The sequence below is a fragment of the Pteropus alecto genome, unplaced genomic scaffold (assembly GCF_000325575.1).
Source record: "Pteropus alecto unplaced genomic scaffold, ASM32557v1 scaffold3, whole genome shotgun sequence".
Taxonomy (NCBI): domain Eukaryota; kingdom Metazoa; phylum Chordata; class Mammalia; order Chiroptera; family Pteropodidae; genus Pteropus; species Pteropus alecto.
The window spans coordinates 16,446,706-16,468,437 of record NW_006442484.1 but is presented as its reverse complement, the minus strand read 5'-3'; the positions used below and the strand labels follow the sequence as shown (position 1 = coordinate 16,468,437).

Genomic DNA, 21,732 nt, shown 5'->3' with positions numbered 1-21,732 from the left:
ATTTTTATAATAAGCAAATACTAAAGCCTTAAAATACCGTGCTCTACTTCATGTCTTCTCTTTGGATTTTGGCAGTACTCCATAATAACAAATTTTAAACAGTGTCAGAAACAATCGAAGTTATAGTTTATAGTAAATACTAAGCAACAAACAATTTTGTTGGATTTCTTGAGCTATGTTTAAAATGAGAACATAAACACATAGGTATAAGGTAGATGCTTAAGAAAGAATTCACTGAATACCGATTATTTAGTATCTTCCACATGCATGGCACCATGTTAAACACTGGGAATTGTACAATAATATATACAACAGTGTTCCAAATACATGTTGTGGGCTTTTTTCTGAACCACGATAACAAACTCGAAAAGTCAGTATGTGACTGCTCCAATCCTTTGTAATATACAATGTAGGCAGACCAATAGTTTAATTCCTTGAACCTATATAAATTTCCATCATGAACTGGTGAGTAATCATGGGAATTTATTGTTTAAATAGACTGGAGTGTTCCCATTACATTAAATTGAGGCTCGTAAGTATTTATCCTCGTATTTTATAAGGGTGGTATAGAGATGAGAAAAAGGCCATATTTTCAAATATCCATCTATGGCCTGCTGTTCTTTCTATCTTCAAGTAGCATGTTAGTTTTATTGTTGTTTTGCACACGTGCTTTTTAGAAAAGGCCATAATTTGCTCTGAAGTGTCTTAATTTCGACCCCATTGGCGAAGTTGTTCAAGGTCGTCATGGCCCATATTCATCAATCATGTGTGCCTCATGGATTTTCTTTGTCAGTAGTACATATCAGTATGATTAATGCTTCAGGGTTCACATTCAGGAATCTGATTGGATAACTGTCGTTTCATTTGTTGGAACTTATAATTCAAAAAACATTGATGAAGTTGTCCATGAAAAGAGGGCAATGCAAGTCAGTTTTACTTATTATGAACAACAAAGCTTGGTCATTTATTAATGTAAACAGGCTCTGTACTCCAGTGTACTCCCTGTGCTTCAGCAAAGAGATTAGGGAGGGGCATTAACTCTTTGAAGTGACTGTACTGTAGTATTAAGTGGAAGCTCTGTAATGTGAGAGTGCTATCATATTGTGTGGAAGGCTTCATCACTGGGAAAATGATGGTTCATGAGTGTTTTAGTAAAACCTTATGTATTTTGTTGTTTCTAAGAGGGAGTAGTAATTACTTTAAAAATATATTTATTTTTTAATTACAAAATTACTTATTTACTTATCTAAAGAGATATATTCTTATAAGAATGATAGCTGTTTATTATTAAAAATAAAATAAAGAACATCAAATAAGCTTTCAAAAATCCCTTGAAATCTTATTATCCAAAGATGACTGTTCTTAGAGATCTTAGAGGGGCATAAGGCATAACGGAGTATGGAAACAGATCCAATGTTTTCTAGAAATTTAGTAAATGATAAAAGGTGCATTTTAAGTCAGAAGAGTTTTTTTTTCAAAGTAAATTGTGTTGATATAGCTGGCTTCTCTTTTTGAGGGAAAAACAGCTTGTTCTCCATCTTACTCTTTACACTTATGTAAATTTCAAACATATCAAAGACTTATTTTTTTAAGTAAAATTATAAAATTATTATGATAAAATATGGTAATATTTCAAAGTAGTTTTTAGAAGCTTTTTAAAATGTGTCAGAAATCTTGAAATTAAAAAAGAAATAAATTTGACTGAATAAAATAGAAAAAATAGTAATTTATCAAAAAACAAAACACTACAAAAATCATAAAATTAAAAACTAAAATGGGATGAAATGGAAACACATGACAAAAATAGAAACTACAAGAGGTATGTATAAAGACAAATACTTCTTCACAAAACTAGAAAAAAACAGTAAACATATACTTTCTTAGTGTTCAAAGTATTAATAAGCACATACTAATATATAAAAAATACATAGTACACAATTTTTTAATATTTTAGGAAATTCCAATACAATCAACAAATGGAAAGGACTTTATCGTCATTAAGCCAGTGAAACCTAGTTGTCTTATTTTTCTAGTTTATGTGGTATTTAGCTCGCACATGGTCTGCTTACTTGTAGAAGGGATGGGATGGATAACACCAGCAATATCATATATGAGTCTACATGGAAGAATGTCTTGGAATTTTTTAGATTTTACACATAAGAGATAATTTTACAAGATGCATTTGTAATTTTAATACAGAAATAAATGAATGATCAACATTGTTCAAAATAGAATTTTTTAACACACTCTCATGATTGATATTTATGCATCAACCACTATGAAACTCAGACTGTTATTGAAAAGAACCTTTCCATCTTTCTTTACACTAAATTCAGGCTCCTGCAGATCTTTCACAATTTCTGCTTTGAGATCAGGTGGCGCTGTTGTATTAAAGTTGCAGGTTTCTGTCAAAAAATCCCAAAGCAGGTCTCCATTTTCATTGCTATCAATAAAACAGTCAGATATGTCCATGGTGGACAGAAGGTCATAACACTCATACTTAATCCCCAACTTGTCCAGCATCTGAGTGAGGTCAGTAGATGTAACATACTGGCAGAGGTCATCACGGGGTAAGCGGGATCCATACTTTTTCCATAGCTTGTCCCAGCCACTGATTCCTGTGTGACAGAACAAAGTTCATGTTTTTATTCTTTCTTTCATTTACCTGTTCTACAAGGCAGTACATTAGATGCTTGGGATAGAGTAGTTAATAAAAAATATCCTTGCCTTTGTGTAGCTCAATTCAAGGACCGAGGGTGGGAGTGGTGTGAGGAGAAAGTTAAATAAATGAGTAAATAAATTATGTATCAGATGGTGCTAAGTACTAATGAAAAACAAATCAGAGCAAGGAGTAAGGAAGGTCAAGGAGTTGGATGGTTGTTGATTTATACAGGGTGGTCACAGAGAGTCTCTCTTATAATGTGACATTTGAGCAGAGACATGCCAATAAGCTATGCAGATATATCAGAGGAAAGATTATTCCAGGATGAGAGAAGAGCACCTGCAGAGGATCTGAGGCAGGAACATGGTTGGCATGTTTAAGTACTATCCGGGAAGCCAGTGAGATTGGAATTGAATGAACAAGGGAGAGAGTGAATGGAAATGAGAAGCCATTGTAGTGCTGTCTGATAGAACTTTCTGGATTGTTGGACAAGTTCTCCGTTTGCATTGTCCAGTATGGTAGCCACTAACCACTTGTGGCTATGGATCATTTGAATGTGGCTAGTGTGACTGAGGAAATGTGTTTTAGTTATATTTCATCTTAATGCATTTAAATTTCTATTTCAGTAGCCAAACATGGCTTCCATATTGAACAATGCAACATTAGGTTGACTTAACATAATGTGCATTTTAATAAGGTCACTCTGGCCACACAGATGAGAACAGATTATAGGGGAATAAAGACAGAAGTAGGGAGAACAGTAAGATTATCGCTACTGCGATAATCTGTGTGACAGATAATGGATGGTAAATTAGACCAGTGAGTTTGGAGGTGATTAGAAGCTGCTGGGTTTTTTATATGTTACACTACTAGATCCATTGCCATTTGCCAACAATTTGGATATTGGATGTGAGTAAAAGAAAAGAGCCATTGATGACTCCAATGGTTTTGGCCCAAGCACTTGAAAAGAGAAAATTGTTATTATTAGAAATGAGAAGAAAGATGGAGGAGCACGTTTACACGTATCATCAGGCATGATTTTGGATATTCATGTAGTGATAGAAAGAAGACAATTATTTGTGTTAGTCTGGAATTCAGAAGAGAGTATCTACAGAGTAAAAACTAAAATTGAAAGAAAGAACACAGTAAACACAATGATGATATACTCAAACTAGAGATGAAGTAGCTCCTCCTGTCTGTCCACTTACTAGATGCTGTCTTGGGCTGCCAATAACTAGACTGATTCCTACAAATGTTGTCCCAAACGTTAGAAGATGTTTTAGCAATGTCCATTGTATTTAACTGAAAACCCAACCCAGTGGAGAAGCTAAGAGATGCAGCAGCTGAGGGAAAAACAGATAGGTTGCACTATTCTTCTGACACTTCCGAGGTTTGTTATTTAGTCTCTCAGAACCTGAGTTTTTTCATCAATAAGATGGGGATAAGGAACATTTACCTCAACTGCAACTGCCAGTATTAAATGAGATACTTTAAGTGAATCATTGCACAATGCTAAGCACATGACAGATGTGTAAATGAACGTTACGTGGAATTAGTTTGATAATGTATTTCTACTGGTCATAATCTTGAGACTGTGAAAAAGCAAACTTGCTATTCAGAAATCTATAATTATAATAAATCAAAATGAATAATATCAATTTATGGACCTTCTAATACATGCATATAATACTGGGCTGTTATATACACAGTGCAGAGCAGTCGTTAGGAGTGGTAACTAAAGCCTGACTGCTTGAGCTTGAAGTCTGCCTTTTCCTCTTACTAGCTGTATGAGCCTGTGCCTCAGTTTTATCAACTCTAAAACAGGAGTTATAATAGTATCTATTCACAGAACTTCTGAAAGAATTAACTGAATTAAGAAAATAAGGCACTTTCTTAACATAGTAAACACTGAAGTGTTAGGTAATTAAGTTGGAGTTGGCCAAAGCAACAGAAGAGAGAACCGATATTTTATATGAACTCCCAATATTGAAGGCTTGAGCTTTTTTTGGTTCTCAGACCTCCTTTATGATCTAATGAAAGTAACGGACTCTCCAGAAAAGTACACAAACAATACATACCCACACGGTTGTGCATATAATTACGGGATGCTCAAAGCCCCCTCACCCTCATCCACTGACTAGGCTGAAGTCCCTTGATTTAACTTAATAAAAGAGATTCTCCAAGACAGGAAATGGTAATAAAAATAACTTAGATAATTGATGTCCCACTTATATTTCAGAAGACAGAGTGATAACTTCAGTATATGCTCTAGGAATTGAAATGAAGCAGAAAAAAATAAAACCTCAGTTCAATAAAAAAAAAAAAAAAAACGAAACGAGAGTCATGAGTATATATTAAAAGATCTTTCATACCAAATATAGTGATTGTCTTCCTGAATAAGAATTTGCCTACAAACAGGACTTTACAAGAAAATAAATATATCAGTGGTTGATATAATGTTAGAATAATGTTATCATTATTATTTTTTTAACCTGGCAGAGAAAAAAGAACAAAACAATATTGCCTAAAATTTGCTGGTGTCAGTGTTCTGTGACTCAGTGCCATTTCTGAGCTGACCAATTATATACTTTCTGACTGATGCATTATAATGGCTCTCGGTGGGAATAGCATATGGTGTTACTTTTGTTTTCAACATGATATAAATCAGATTGTTTTTTTTTCCTTGATGTATTAAAAATAACAGACCATGATTTGCCTCCTTCCTTAAAGAGAGGAAAAGACAGAAAATTTTAGTGATCTCTTTCTAGCTAACTTCTCTTAAGAGAGACTTCATGTTAATTAACAACCCATTCAACTAATACCTGGCATAACTTCTCTTAAGAGAGACTTCATGTTAATTAACAACCCATTCAACTAATACCTGGCACTACATTTACAGAAAAACATGTCACTGACATCATTTTAGTGTGGGATGCACCTCTTATTCTTATTTCTCTTCTTTTTATCCCCAAATCAAATCTTTTACCTTCATAGTCAGGAACTTCTGCTTGCTATAATTAGATGACTATTTACTGAGCCGGCCTAGTTCTGTAATGGATACTTAGGAACACAGAAGAAATCTCTTCCCTTAAGCAAGATTTGGTAATAAAGCAAAAATTGAACTAGGAGCGGAAATTTGGGGGAAACAGTAGCTGGCAACCAACAGGAGTATATAAGCATGACCCCCAGGAATCCTCAGGAGTCACAGGGCAAGTGAAAAACCACCCAGGTTACTTGGAATGAGAGCTCCAGTCATTTATTCTGGATTTTTATGAGTCAAGGATAAGCCTGTAAAGTGGGGAATGTGGAGACATTCAAGTTATACTAAGTTGATGACAAAGATAAACATATTTGACAATTTTATTTTCCTTTTCAGGTAGAATATTTTCTTTAATTGCAAAGGAAATCGTATTGAACAAGGTGGTTTTATTTTTAACTTTTGTTACTTATATTTAATTTCTTTACTTAATAACTCATGATAGAGGCAATAAAGCTATGACTTTTAGCCTTAGGAGACAAGTGAATGTCCAAAATAAAATACCTAAATCTGTTTTCTCCTTTTGATAAGCGGTTTTTTAAGAAGAAATATCATCTAAGAAAGAAGCGTATATGATAAAGGAAAGTTGGTAATAGAGAGTCTATTTAATAATTCAACAACTGTTATTATTGCATGCTTACATCTAGGAACAATATTAACAAGGTTCCTTCTTTGGGATACCTGTCTCCTGTGCTGTGTGCAGTGATGAAGAATTATGAATTACATACTGAAAAAGTTAGTGAAATACGTCCACCATCAAACCACACTGATTGAATAATATTTGACTCAAAATACTTTTTTTTAAAAAAGCGAACTGATTTTTCAGCCTTTACTGTCTTTGATTTTTCCCATGAAAGTATATATAATAGTATAAATGAATCATATATATGCAGAGATGCACTATAATGTAAGTATGATTATCCATAAATAGCCTTTGGATCAATTTAGACTCAAGTTCACACAGCCAAGACATGCCTCAGCATTCTTGCTTCATGTATTATCACAAATTTCACTGGGCCTATTTTGGTTTGTACATTTCTTGATGCCAATAAGCCATGGATTGTATTAATTTATTCATGATATAGCCAGCAGAATACTGTATTCATAAGGGCACTAAGTCAATTCTCAGTTGCTTGTAGACTACTCATGTCACTTCTAAATCTTGCGCTGGCTTCTTCTTATTGGTGGACATCTACTCATAGAAAGCTGCCTTCTGAGACTCAAATACCTCTGAAAATACTTAGGAATAAACCAAATATAAATATGAGTGGACCTGCTATTGATATTAAATGTGTTCTAAAATCAAACGTATTATTTCTGGATGAATCATTGTTTCTGCCTGCAATACTTTTTCTGTATTATTGATACAGATTATTAAGAATAGACTGCCTTCAATATTAATAACTAAATTTACTTATGCGTTCCTAAATGCAATACAAAGTGCTTTACCCAAGTGTCCTAATTTAGAGAGGTTAGTAGGAAGCAGCCAGTTTACATAAGCCCTTCTAAATGGGAAGACAGAACCTTCCCACATAAATGAGTAATTTTAACTAAACAGAGATAAAAATAGTATATCGAAATGTTTCCTTGGGAAGAGGTTGTGTATAGGAGCTCTCATTTGCCAAAATCTCACATGAGTTCAAACCTAGGATTACAGGCAACAGCCATGTTTGCCATCCTTAAAGTCATTCTTCATATTTAAGGATAAATGAATTTTGTGACATATGTTTTTTGACTATGGGGTCTGGTATAAACTTAAGAAAACAGAGAGTGTTATGTATCTGGAATCTATCTGCCTAGTACTGTGTGTCTAGTCCATAAAGATTGCTGTATGAAAGAAGTAATGCACTAATGAATTCAACAATGTCAGTGTTTCATTTGCTAACATGTTTACTCACATTCTCTGTGTGGTACTTATTATATCCCAGGAAGCAACATGACAGGGTCAAATGTGTTCTTTTAAAAATACAATGCAAAACAAGTGAACCATTTTTGATAGTTATTTGAGAAAACCTATAATGAACAATATTGATAATGTCTCTAGAATTACAAATTAGTCAATATGATGGCATCCAAAATATTTAAAGCTTTATTTATTAATAAATATAACAGAAGGGAAAGAAATATTCAAGGGAAAAAAAAAAAAAAGAGGTAAACAGAAACAGTTAATATTTTTAGTCTCATTGAAAAATTCCTAACAGTTGTATTTGCTCTATGTTACGTAAAAAATAATTTTATATAGATAATAACAAATTTCCCCAGGATAAAGAAGTAAGTAGACATTTAATTCTATTAGACTCCCTAAATTGAGAGCTGTTGTGAAGGACTTTCCTAAAATGGCCTTCAAACGCATGCATCCATTCATATGTGCACTACTGCTGTTTTAAAATTCAGGCTGAATGAAAATAACTTACCTGACACAAGAATAATAAGAATCTTAGCATTGGAAGCTAAGAGACTATGGAAGAATTTCAAGGTAGCTGGGATGTCTTTTACATAATACAGCATCTAGAAATGAAGGAAAAGAGAAATGAGACACTTTTGTATATCAATGTCTTTGATGCTTGGATTAGATACTCACCAGAAAGTTTGATTTTCAAATTGAGTAGATTTTACTCAACAAAACACTTAAGAAATTTAAAAGTTAAAGATATTATATGGAGAGGTGAAATAATAATGTGAGAAAACATTTGAAGAAAGGAAAACTATGTTAATTGCTGAACTAGAGCCAAATAGTTTTAAATTTACTCTTCTGGCTTTAATAACACAGACATTTATAGTTGGAGACACTTAGTCTCCACTCCACATGGAGGCAGTGATTCTATGTTTACTTTATATATTGTGAATTGTAGTTCTTCTGGGAGAAAATGGTGCTGGCACCGTAACGACAGACCTGAGCTCTGGAACGCTGCTTTAAAATTAAGTCCTTTGCACTAACTTCACCATATGCTCCCAGATGCTTTTTTTCTAAATAACAGAAAATGTTACAGACTCTGATGTTCACTGATTCTCTAAGAAAGGACCGGATTAAGCATGAAGTTATATCCTTGGTCACAAGATGCTAGGAGTCAGTCCACCCTTTTTGAATAATTCTGGACCATCTCTGGTGAAGTGAAAGGAGACGCCTTGCCACCCAACACATATAGAGCTTGGGATTATACATTGGCAGTGAAAAATTTTCCCTAAGGGCTTGTATTCCTAGATTCTACCTCCACAGACAGTTACTTCTTATACCTCATCTTCATCTCCTTTGGACAAGAATTCCATATTCTATAGATTCCCATGATGGAATTTATTGCCTAAAACAAAAACAATTAAGCTCTGCCCCTCTCACTTGAATGAATGAAATAAAATGGACCTGCACATGGCCTATGATGCCTCAGGGACCATATATGGTATCAGATCATTCCATGCAATTCACCACAGGGACCATACATAGGTAGGCAGATACAGCTAGCTAATCCATAAAATGGCTAAAAATCTATGACATGACCTAGTGAAAAAAGAGTAGGTGGGTCATAGTAGATACTTAGAAATTTGGCCTAATAGACCCTGAGATTCTTTGCAGTTGGCAGTGAATATTAAATCGAAAGAATGTCATGGCAGTGTTAGGACTACAGGAAAAATGAAGAGACAGAGACATAGCACAGAAAAAATACGGAGTACAGACAGGAAGAGAGGAACAGAGGAAGCAGAGTTCTTATAAGACAGACCAAACATGGAAGCTTTAAGATAAATAGGAGAATGATCACTGAAGCTGTAAAATTTTATAACAGGTAAAGACCCAGAGCATAAGTGAAGGGATTGGCTTTAGATAAACAGAGGCTTTTGTAATAATATGAAAGAAAGAGATGGTGAGTACACTTGCAGCTATGTTTGTAAATTTGGAGAGTGAAAAAAGATGAGTTTCCATCTGATGGTTTCTCTTTTTCCTATACAGTATGGAATGAGGTCATCAGCTGGGAATGAGTGGTGGGGAAGGGCTATGGAGGTGTAAGGAGAGAGAGGGAGCTATGAAATAGTGATAGGAGCAGGTGAGAAAGGAAGTTTAACAGAGAAACATCATAGGCTTCCTGGGCAATCTTAACCACTCCTCACAGGTAAGAGACTTTATCAGCTAACAAAGCAGAGATGCGGCATTGCCTAAATATCTCTACCTTGGAGTCTTTTCTTCCTTTGATTTTTTTCATGTTTATTCCTTTGGGGTGACTGTACTATAGAGTATAGAAAGTAAGAAGCATCTTGTTAACTGTGCTATTTCTATTATATATACATCTTCTAAAGGATGCCTATATACCTGTATGGTGTCCAGAAATATGTCTCCATACCATCTACTGAATAGTCACTACCTTTCCAAGAAATACAATGTTGGTGCTAGACCATGGAAATAAATTCCTACTGAAGGACTAACTGACATTAATAATTTTTTGTGACCCGAAGAACCATCTAACCTGCCCCTTTTGTCACAAGCACACTAACCAGGTCATCAACAGAAGGCAAAAGCAAGAGGATACAGAAAAACTCTGAGACATTGGTCCATCTAGACCATGAGAGCTATTGAACTGTGTTACAATATGTTAGACTCTACTGTCAAATTATCTATGAACTTTCAGTCCTACAAAATTGTGGAGAGCGGATTGCAAGCTGACAAGGTCCTTACAGTCTGTGAGGTCAACCAAGGGTTGCCTCACCTCTAGGAACCCTCCTAAGAATGGGGAAGTACAAACTGATCAGAGAACAAACTGGTGTCACTCCTGAGGCAGGGATGAGCAGACAGAAATGCAAAAGATTATAGCAGGGTGTGTAGGTTGGGTGGGGATAATCTTATTTTAGTTGGCAATTGCATATGCTCTTGTACAAAAGCAGCTTGCAAAAATAAAACTGGGCCACTACTCCTTCATCAGTGGATAGTGGACCTCTTGATCCCAGCTTTCTATCTTCCTTCTTTTCTTAATCTCCCACCATTCCCACTCAGGTTTATTTTCCAGAGCCGTGCTGGACATGGCAGGATTTACCACTTGCTGGACTCAGCACAAAATTACTTAAGCCATTTGAAAAAAAATCAATAACTGGAAGTATTTTGAGTGGAGCAAACTGGCTTTTTAAATGTTACAGAGAAATTCTTAGTTTTATCAACATCTTTATCCTCTATTTGAATATGCTCACTTATAAAATCTTAAATCAGATTGTCATTTTTATTTTTTATATTTGTATATTTTCTATTATAGTTGACATACAATATTATATTAGTTTCAGGTGTACAACACAGAGATTAGTCATTTATGTAACTTATGAAGTGATCACCCTGAATAATCCAGTATCTAGTACCCATCTGACACCATACATAATTATTACAATAATACTGACTGAATTCCCCATGCTATACTCTATAGTCCCATGACTATTTTGTAACTACCAATGTGTACCTCTAATCCCCTCCCTGCTTCACCCATCCTCCTACCCCCCTAATCTGACGGCCATCAAAATGCTCTCTGTATCTATGGGCTTGTTTCTGTTTTTGTTTGTTTATTCTGTTCTCTATTTTCCATATGGTATTTGTCTTTCTCTGTCTGACTTACTCTACTCAGCACAGTACCTTCTAGGTCCATACATGTTGTTGCAGATAGCAAGATTTCATTCTTTTTTATGCTGAGTATTATTCCATTGTGTGTATATGTGTATATACCACCTTTTTTTTAGTCATTCATCCATTGATGGACACTCAGAGTGCCCCCATATCTTGGCTACTATAAATAAATAATTCTGCAATGAACGCATGGATTCACATGTCTCTTTGAAGTAGAGTTTTGGGTTTCTTCAGATAAATACCCAGAAGTAGGATTACTAGGTCCTTCCTTGTCTGGTATAACTATTGCTACCCCCAGCTTTTTCTTTGTTTGTCTGTACCCATTTTCATGAAATATCTTTTTCCAGCCCTTTACTTTCAGTCTATGTGTGTCTTTCAATCTGAAGTGAGTTTCTTAGAGGCAGCATATGTAAGGGTCTTGTTTTCTTATCCATTCAGCCACCTTATCTTTTGATTGGAACATTTAATCCACTTACACTTAGAGTAGCTTATCTTTTGATTGGAGCATTTAATCCATTTACACGTAGAGTAATTGTTGATAGGTATGTAGTTATTGCTATTTTATTATTCATATTTTTTACCTTTTTTTTCTTTTTCTTCAAGAAGTTCCTCTAACATTTTGTGTAATACTGGTTTGGAGGTTAAGAGCTCCGTTAGCTTTTTCTCACCTGGGAAGTCCTTTATCTGTCCTTTGATTCTCAGTGATAACTTTGCTAGGTAGAGTAATCTTGGGTAGGTCCTTGCTTTTCATCACTTTGAATATTTGGTGCCAATCCCTTCTGGCCTGCAAAATTTCTATTGATAAATCAGCTGACAGTCCTATGGAAGCTTCTTCATAGGTAACTAATTACTTTTCTCTTGCTGCTTTTAAGATTCTCTGTGTTTAACCTTTGGCACTTTAATTATGATGTGTCTTGGTGTGGGCCTCTTGGAGTTCATCTTGTTTAGGACTCTGTACTTCCTGGGCTTGTAAGTCTATTTCCTTCACCAGGTTAAAGAAGTTTTCAGTCATTATTTCTTGGAATAGATTTTTAATTTCTCGCTCTCTTCTCTTTCTGGTATCCCTATGATACAAATGGTAGTATGCTTGATATTGTCCCAGAGGTCCCTTAAAGTATCCTCATCTTTTTGGATTCTCATTTCTTGTTACTGTTCTAATTTGATGTTTTCTGATAGCATTTCTTTTAAATTGCCGATTTGATCCTCCACGTCATCAAATCTTTGCTAATTCCTCCTAAGGTAGTCTTCATTTCAGTTATTATATTCTTTAATTCTGACTGGTTCTTTTGTTTCTTATCTCCACTTTCACGTTTTCTATTTCTTTGTTAAAGTCCTCACTGAGTCCATCTATTCTTCTCCTAAGTTCATTGAGCATCCTTATGACCAGTGTTTTGAACTCTGCATCGGATAGATTGCTTGTCTCCATTTTGTTCAGTTCTTTTTCTGAAGCTTTGTTATGTTCATACATTTGAGATATGCTTCTTTGTCTTTCCATTTTGACTGCCTACCTGTGTTTGTTTCTATGTATTAGGTAAGGCTGCTATGTCTCCCAGTCTTAGTAGAGTGGCCTTATGTAGTAGGTGTACTGTGGATCCCAGTGGTCCAGTCTTCCCTGGTCACCTGAGCCAGGCACTCCAGGTATGTCCCTGGTATGGGTTGTGTGTGCCCTCCTGTTGTAGTTCAGCTTTGGTTGCTATTTGCATGTCAATGGGAGGAATTGACCTTCAGGCTGATTGGTTGTGAGGACTTGAGGGTGACTACAGTGGAGAAGCTTTTATGCAGGAGCTGATACACTTTAGCAGGGCTCAGTCTACCCCTTGGGTGTATCATTTTCTAGGAGATGCTCAGGCTCAGACTAAAGCTGGCCAGTGGATATGGCCTTCTGGGAGGGGCACTGCCACAGGCCAAGTTTACCATGGCCTGTGCCCTGCCCAGGGCCATGTGGCATGAGCCACCAAGCAATCCACAGATAGCCACAACCCATGCTGAGCTAGGATGTGCCTCAAAAGGCCAAGCCACAAACCAAGGCCAGCTGCCACTTGCACAGCTTGAAGCTGCTCAGCAAGAGGTACGGAGTATGCTAAGGCCAGATGGTGCTTGTTTGGGGTTTGTAAACCTTTGAGAGATTTTAGGAAAGTCCTCTGCATGAGCCAGGACAGGACTTTCGTATGGAAATTCCACTGGAAGTGGTTTTGGGTGGGCCTGCATGTTGGAAGGGGCCTGGTTTCAGGAAATCACCAGGGCGGGGCAAACTGTGTTAGCTATGTTGATGGAGACTCAGATATGGTGGCTGCCTGGGTTAGTAAGCCTGACGGGAGAGGGCTCAACAAAAGAACAATGGCCTCTGCCAGCACTTCTGTCTGGGAGAAAGCCACACTTCTAGCCCTTGCCCTAAAGCTAGACAACTCAATTCCTCCCCATATGTCACTGGAGCCTTTCAAGCTGCTGCCCCAGTGCTAGAGCTCAGAGAAAGTGAGTCTATCACTAAGTAAGTGTACACACAGGCCCCTTAAGAGGAAAGTCTGCTACTCCTTCAGCCTTGCATTTCACTCAGCCACAAACTCTGCTGTTTTTCACAGTGGGGACTTCTCTTTCCAGCACTGGAACCCTGGGCTGGGAAGCTCAGTGTGTGGCCAGGACCCCTCACTCTTCCAGGGGACCACTGTAGCTGAGATATTTCTCCCAATTCTCAACTGCCACAGGTGGGTGTGGGACCAGCCTGTTTTGCACCTCTGTCCCTTCTACCATCTTGAGGTGGTCTCTTCTGTGTGTCCCAAGTTGTAGGATTTCTGTTCAGCCAGACTCTTGGTGACTCCCAGAGATGGTTGTTCTGTTTAGTGGTTGCGAGAGGAGGCAAACACAGCATTTAACTACTTCGCTATCTTAACCAGAAGCTGTCGTTTTTTTTCTAAAGTTAGACTATTAGGCACTCTTCATACATATTTCTGAAAAATCTTCTTTATGAGTGTATATAACAATAAATATTTCTTACCTGAATCATATGAATAAAGTCCCACTTCTGAAGTTCTTTTTTCTCTATCATTCTATTTTGATATTCAGATGATGTCTCTTTATGCCAAACAAACTTTATGTTCTCGAGGTTTGATGACTTGGCTACAAACTCTGAAATACAGAGAAGAGGTGGCACACCATCAATTTTAATTGCAAATGTGAAACCCATTTCCATTTAGAATTTTAATGTAATCAGTGTTATATACATAACAGATATAAAGCACATTTTCTTTTTTTATGTAGCTCTGGAAGACCAGAGATTAATTTTGATTTTTTTTCTAGTATTAAATGAAATTAGAGATGAAAGAAAGAGTCAATAAGAAATAATTATGAGCACCCTGATCAAACATAGGTTACATTACCTAAGTATTAATAGGAAATAAACTGAAGGATTTTATCAATGGAAAACTGATGTGGAACAGATGATATGATTCTGTAACCCAGAAGTCAGCAAACCATGGCCCATATCTTGCACACTACCTACTTTTAAATGAACTGCATGCTAAAAACATACTTTTTGCTTCTTGACATCATGCTTCTGTCTTTCATATCTGATGTCATTCCATTTTTAAGTGGTTGAACAAAATCAAAAGAATATTATTTCATTATATGTGAAAATGATATAAAATTCAAATTTAGTGTTTATAAATAAATTTTATTGGAACATACCAAAATTCTTAGTTTATGTGTTGTCTATGGCTGCCCTAGTGCTACAATAGGAGAGTCGATTAGTTGTGACAGAGATCGTATGGCCTTCTAAGTCAAATATTTAAGACTATTTGGAGTTTTTCAGAAAAAGTTTGCAAAATCTTGCTATCACCCATTAAACATAAGCTCTTTAAGGACAGGGATTCTGAGTAAATATTTCTGAATGAATTAATGACTGTCTCTGAGAATAAACATCAAAAATAATAGTTGGTGACCAGCGAATGGATGGAGAGTCTGTAAAAAAAGTTCAATTATTCACTCTTCATATTCTGAGATTTTTAGTTATGCCTGTCAAGAAAATAAATTGATTATTTATTATAAATTGATTATTGATTATTAATTGAGAGGTTCTCCTCCCAATAAGATTACAAAGAACATCCCAAGTAACTATGTTTTTAATGACTGAAGGGACAAATTGGGATGGCAAGCCTTTCAGGATAGAATTTGACATACAGCACCAGGGGTTATAGGTACCTTTGTACTTGGCGATTTGTTCAGTGCTTGGTTCGACAACTTCATTACTGATGTGAACTCCTGGGTATTGAGCCTGCACTTTGGAGAGAATTTGAAGATCAATTTCACCTAGAATACAAGCATAGGGAATGAATCAAATCGGTCCAGAAAGAAATAATTAAGAATAATTTGAGCTAGTTTATCTGTCTTAGTTTTACCAGGAAAGCCCATCATATATAAAAAATAATGCTCAACTCTTCCCATGCCACATTGTCTATGATGCAGAACAGCTAGGTTGTAAGTAGGAATAATAGTGTTATTTGAGGAGGGCTATGATTGCTATTCATTCATTCATTTGTTCATGCAATATCTATTATTGTATTACATTAAAGCTAAGATGTCATCAGTTATAAGATGCAATCAACTCTTCCTTTTGTACCGCTAAGTCAGAAAAAAACCACCATCAATTATAATTATAATTTTAAGATATCATTAACTGGAAGATGTATTACCCCCAATTCACAGATGTTAATATATATATTTATTCTAAGGTTCATTATTTATTCTAAGGTGCATATATATATAAATGCACCTTAGAATAAACTAGGCTAGGCTAGAAGCATACCAAAAAACATATCAGATGCAAAATATGTGGGGTACAAAAGAGGATATGAAAATACGTCAGACACCTGCCTTCAAAAACACTATGGCCTAATGGAAAGAACTTCGACTGGGTTCGACTGAGGTGGGAAGAGGAGAAGAATGAGGGAGAGAATAGGAAGAGGGACCAAAGAGATGGAGAGCTTAATGGAAGAAGAGCACTCTTGAGCTCTGCGTTATAGGGTAAGTGGTAATTAACCAGATACTTCTGAGGCAATGAGAATTGCAGGTAGAGGGGACAGGAAGATGGAGGTATGAGGTCAGAAAGCAGAACAGTATATGTGGGAGTGCTGGCAGTTCAGAGTTTTGGAATATTAGGCAAGGCAGGACCTCCAAGAAAGAGGTGATACCAGAGAGGTAAATGGAGAGGAGGTTATGGCAGAATAGATATTTATGCATCAATTCAAGCACCAACTATTGATTGTTTACTATGTGCCAGACACTGCACTAGGTGCTAGCAAATGATAAGAAGAGACATTGATACCCGCCCTGATGAAAATTTAGACTGTAAGTGATTGCATGAGAAAGATGGTGGTAAGCTGGATGAACTTGAGTCCAAATCTATCCTCTCCACTTACTAGGTGTTAATGATCTTTGGCAATTTGCTTTACCCCTCCAAGTTGTATTTTTCTCATTAGAAAAATAGCAATAATAGCACATAATTTATTGGTTATGAGGGTTACATGAGGCAATGCATATAAAATGCAGCACAAGATAGAGTTGGCACCCAATAAATGTGAATTGTTCATTTTATTGTTATTGACTCCCTCTCTTTAGAAATATGTCTTCTCTCCTTATTACTGATGCCTCCAACTAAAGTTTTATATTTTTATTCTTTTAGGTTATGATGTTGACATCTTCACTAAAATAGACCTATGTGCTGGCAAGACTAGCATATTAAAATGATGTTAATCTTTAATGTTTTGGCATAAATTACATTAAAAGAACCTTTTCAAGGTTAGATATGGCAGGCAACAAAAACAGATCACAAGACTGGGAGGTCTAGAATGAATAAGCTGAGGAAGATAAATCAGGAACAGAATATGCTAGTGTAGGAAAAGAGGGGAGTCTAAACATATAACGAGAGCCCCAAGTATTGGTAATAGGAGACAGTATGGAAATAAGAAGAAGGAGTGGAAAGAAAGCTGAAACGGAAGGTTAAGGACACCATGTGATAATTTTCTTCCAAACTGACCCAAACATGAAACCTTTAAATTTTTCTTAATGATTCCAGCTGACATTTATGGGCCACCTACTATTTATCAAAACTATATTAGGCATTTTACTTCAAACACCTCATTTAATCCTGACCACAGTGCTATCACAAACTCCACAAGATAATTCCCAAACACAAAAGGCACATCTGTCTGACTAAAATGTTTCTTCTATTTCATACTAAGAAATAGGAGGATACCAAATACTATAAGGACATAAGAAGATTTTTTTTTTTTTAATTTTCTAAGTAACTATTTTTGAAGGGTAAATAAAATAACTAACGCAAAGGCTGATAAGAAAATCTCCCGGCTAATGAGAAGTAGAGAGATTCTAGCTTGCCCCAAAGGACCAGAAACCAACAGCTCTGTTCTTGCTTCTATCAGCATAGCCATGTATTTTAAATTAAAAAAATACATATATCAATTTTGAGGCTCCCAAGTCCAACATTATGAAATTCAGATAGTTGAAATGCAATCCTTTCCCCTGGAGCTTAATGAGCTCTTCTTCCATTAACTTAGACCCCAACATTTTGGATCCGTGCAAATGACAGAAAGTATTTAGCACATTCCCAGGCTATGTTCCTGTCTTGTCACTTTCCCAACCACCAGAATGTTCTGCCATAGAACCAGCCAGTACCTTCTCCTAGGGCAGTGACAGAGGTCACAACGCTAGAACTGCAATTGAGACACGGAAACCATGTCTGATAACAACCTCTAGAGTGTGAGCCCATATATGGACAAGAACCATCTGTGCATTCACTGCTGGATCTCTAACAGAAATGAATGAACAACAAGAAGAGACAATAAAACTATTTCCTCAGGAGTTAGCACATCAAATCCATTTCTGACTTCATAAGTCAGGTGACCATATTTCCTGTTTGCTAGGGACAGTTCCACTTGATATCAAGTTCATTGTGCAGGTGTCCTATCTGGTTTTATTTTTTTAATAAAATATTATTATTAGAATTTTATTTTCAAAAATAGGTTTTTAAAAGAACTTTGATAAATAAGCAAATATAATAAAACAACTTGTTCAATAAATATTTCAAAAAGTTACAATAATTTTAATTCTTTTACCTTTGTTCTTGGTAAAAGTACTCCAACTCTCACTCTTAAAAGTATCTTGGGTTTGACAATAAGTAATGCCACCATGCCATAAGGCACTTATTTTCGGTGGTACGTTTGTTATTTATAATGGACTGTATTACTTCTTATTGTGAGTGAGATAGACAGACAGGTAGAGATAGAGAGCTCCCATAAGATAATATTCCCTTGGTCTCATATCCTACATAGTTTGCTTTCTAGTATTCCTAAAAAATAGGAGATATGCATTTTTAAAAATGATTTATCTGAATTTCTTCCTCAACAAAAAGAGAATCAATAGCGAGGTAGTTCAGATGTTCTATAGTATTACAACCTAGTCTAAACGTTTAGCATTTAGTTATATATATTTTCTTGATACATTACCTAGACTGTTCAGTATCCATCCAGTCACCCAAGCTTTGCTCTTTTCTTCATCCTCTCCCTGGCCATCTACACGTTTTCCTGCTAATTTTTTTTTTTTTTTCACTTTCTCTTTTCCGTCCCTACTAGCAATACCCTTGTTCAGGCCCAAATTATCTATCTCTTATAATACTGCAACAATGTCCTAAAACTTCAGCCTATCTCTTCTGAACTTTGTCTTCCTCAAAGGCATCACTACAACAAACATTCAAAACTCTAAGCTAAGCAATCCCATCATTTCCATGCTTAAAACTGTCTAATGACTAATCAACTGGGGAAAGTCTAAGCACCTTTAATTGAGCATAGACCACTCTGCCTGCTTCCTTATTCTCATCTCTCACAACTTCATATTTTGAAACTTCTGGTTCCAAGAACCCCAAGTTTCTTACATTTGCACTCCTCTCTCTCTCCTCTCTCCCCATATACATCATGCTCTTCCATGTTCTTGTCCATCGCCCATGTTTTCTCCTCTGCCAGGATTACTCTCCCCTCCCTTCCTCACTTAATCTGACTAAATTTTATGTATCTCGAACACTTCCACACATGACTAATTACCTTGATACTCTTTCTCCCAGAGCCTGGAAGTAGTGTCAGAGTCCTTGAGACCGAAACTGCCCATCAATTGACTGGAGTTGGTAAGACAGATAAAACCTTCTTGTGTTCCCTGATCTAAATTATTGCTTTACTTCACTATTTTATTCACTAGCAAAGGCTTGATTCCAATGAGTTTTTAAAACAGCATCAAAGATGCTAAAATGGTATTCTGAGCATCAGTCATTGAAAGGCATATGAAGGGCTATCAGATCCTATAGTACCATGAACTAACAGTTAAGAGATTCGAACAACAAAAAAAGAGGGAGTGGTGGAGGAAACAATTTGTTCTTTCTCAACTGAACCCTTCTGAGCAGGAGCTGTAATATGAATGTGCTCCAGTATCAGGCATTAGCACTCTATAAATTATTCTAGAGAGCACATGAGCCAAACTAATGTGCCAAAAGAATAGGGGAAAGTAAACTAGAAATGAGTCAATCAAATAATTCAGAAATTATGAGCAAATTCAGAGATAAACAAAAGTATGGAAGCCAGCAGCCTGCTTTTATTGTATACTGGAAAGCCTTCTGGGAAACTTGACTTTGAGATCCAGAAAACAGCATTTAAGTAGAATAAGGCAATACATGTTCATTTACGGTCACTCTCCTTTCACATATGGTTTCTCATTAGGCATTGTATAATCATAATTCTGATGAGTGCAGACTACTTATTTTGACATCCTAAGCCTTTAGATACATAAATGCAACAGTTCTTTGTGTTAACTAAAGCCTTATTATGTGTTTCCCTGTAAACTTTTGGAACAAAATCTGCAAAGTTTCCTGTGACAAATTGAAAAATTATGATTAAACAACTCTATTCCAATATACCATCTTCCTTTTCTTGCTCCCTCCCCTCCCCTCCTCATCCCTCCCATCTGTTCTCCTCTTCTCCTCTCTCTCTTTTTTGACTACCAAAGCAAATTAATAATTTTGGAGTCTGTGCATTTTATGATGACATAACTGATTTTCTCAATTTATCAATATGTAGAACTTGAGCAAGGTTAGGAAAACCCAGACATGTGTCAACTAACCATCAATCAAAAATTGTTTTCTATTAGGCTGGACTGTGGATTATTTTTGTTGTTGTTCTGTCCACTCCTATGCTATTTTCTATCAAACAGAATAAGCTGACCTTTTGATTTGGAAAGTTAAAACTAAATTTTAAAAATCTTCTTTCTTGCAAATCTCTTTCCTTTGTACCACCCTCTTCCTCAAATCAACCACAACTATAGAATGACTTCTCACCTCTTTTCTGGGCTATGTTGAGTGTTTTACTTAATTTTACAGACATATTTTTGTTATAATATCTTGCTTTCATATGAAGCCATATTTTAAATGCATCATGTCTATATTTAAAGATGGACATGTAACTGATGTCCCTGATGGTAGAACTTATAAAAAGTTAAAAAACAAAGAGGGCAGTGGAGGAGGAAGAGGAAATCTCATCTTCTAGACAACTTTTCTCCACTCCCCGAATTTCAAGGATATGTTTAATGAGACAGCAGAGGAATGTTGCATTTTTTGCTTGAAATCCAAGGTCATTTGATTAAGAATGGAACAAACTATGAAAATGGAAGTTAAAGGTTATACAGACAAAACTCAACTCAAATATAATATTCACTGAAATCACCTTATGCAAATTTAATATCTCTCTGCTCTTTAAATTGCATATCTGTAAATTAGAGATAATATGGCCTATGCTACAAGGCCACTGTAAAGGTTAGAGGCGTTATATGAAAATAATTTACCATAGTCCATGATATATAGTTATTACTCAATAAACTGAAGCTATTATACATTAATTCAACAAATATTTTTGAGCACCTACTAAATGCTAGGTTCTAATCACTGGAGATAGAGCAACAAATAAAACAGACAAAAACATCTAATCTTTACAGATGGCGGTAAGTCCCATGGAGAAAACCAAGGGTAAAAAGAGCAAGAGGAAGACATGACGAGTGCCTTTGTGATTTTCAATTGGGTGGTCAAGTACACGTCATGAAAAAGGTGGCATTTTAGAGAAGGCTGAGAGAGACTGGGAATGAAGGAAATGAAAATTTACCTTTCTAAATAGATGGCTCCATAATAAAGTAACAACTTGGAAGAGCACTCATCATGTATTCATGATGGCTTCTCCTTTTGACTGAGCCTACATTAACTGAAAAATGAATCCCAACTTGAGAACCCTGGGGCTTCTCCAAATGAGAAAATCTGCAGGTCAAGAAAATGGAGGATTAAAGACTGTTGAGCTATCTCCTGCCATTTGATTTCCATCTATTCTTGCTTCATTTCTCGTATCAAAATAC

General features: G+C 36.0%; 1 protein-coding gene across 1 annotated transcript in view; it reads right to left on the bottom strand.

Annotated features, from left to right (window-relative positions):
- Positions 1-1,824: 1,824 nt before the first annotated feature.
- HNMT (histamine N-methyltransferase) overlaps positions 1,825-21,732 on the bottom strand; it is a 33,783-nt gene continuing 13,875 nt past the window's right edge. The window contains exons 4-7 of the mRNA XM_006921041.3: positions 15,481-15,588; positions 14,279-14,409; positions 8,114-8,207; positions 1,825-2,618 (exon numbers count right to left, since the gene is read on the bottom strand). Of these exons, the coding sequence (XP_006921103.1) occupies positions 2,263-2,618; positions 8,114-8,207; positions 14,279-14,409; positions 15,481-15,588 (689 nt within the window). The 3' untranslated portion in view covers positions 1,825-2,262. The remainder of the gene's footprint in view (positions 2,619-8,113; positions 8,208-14,278; positions 14,410-15,480; positions 15,589-21,732) is intronic.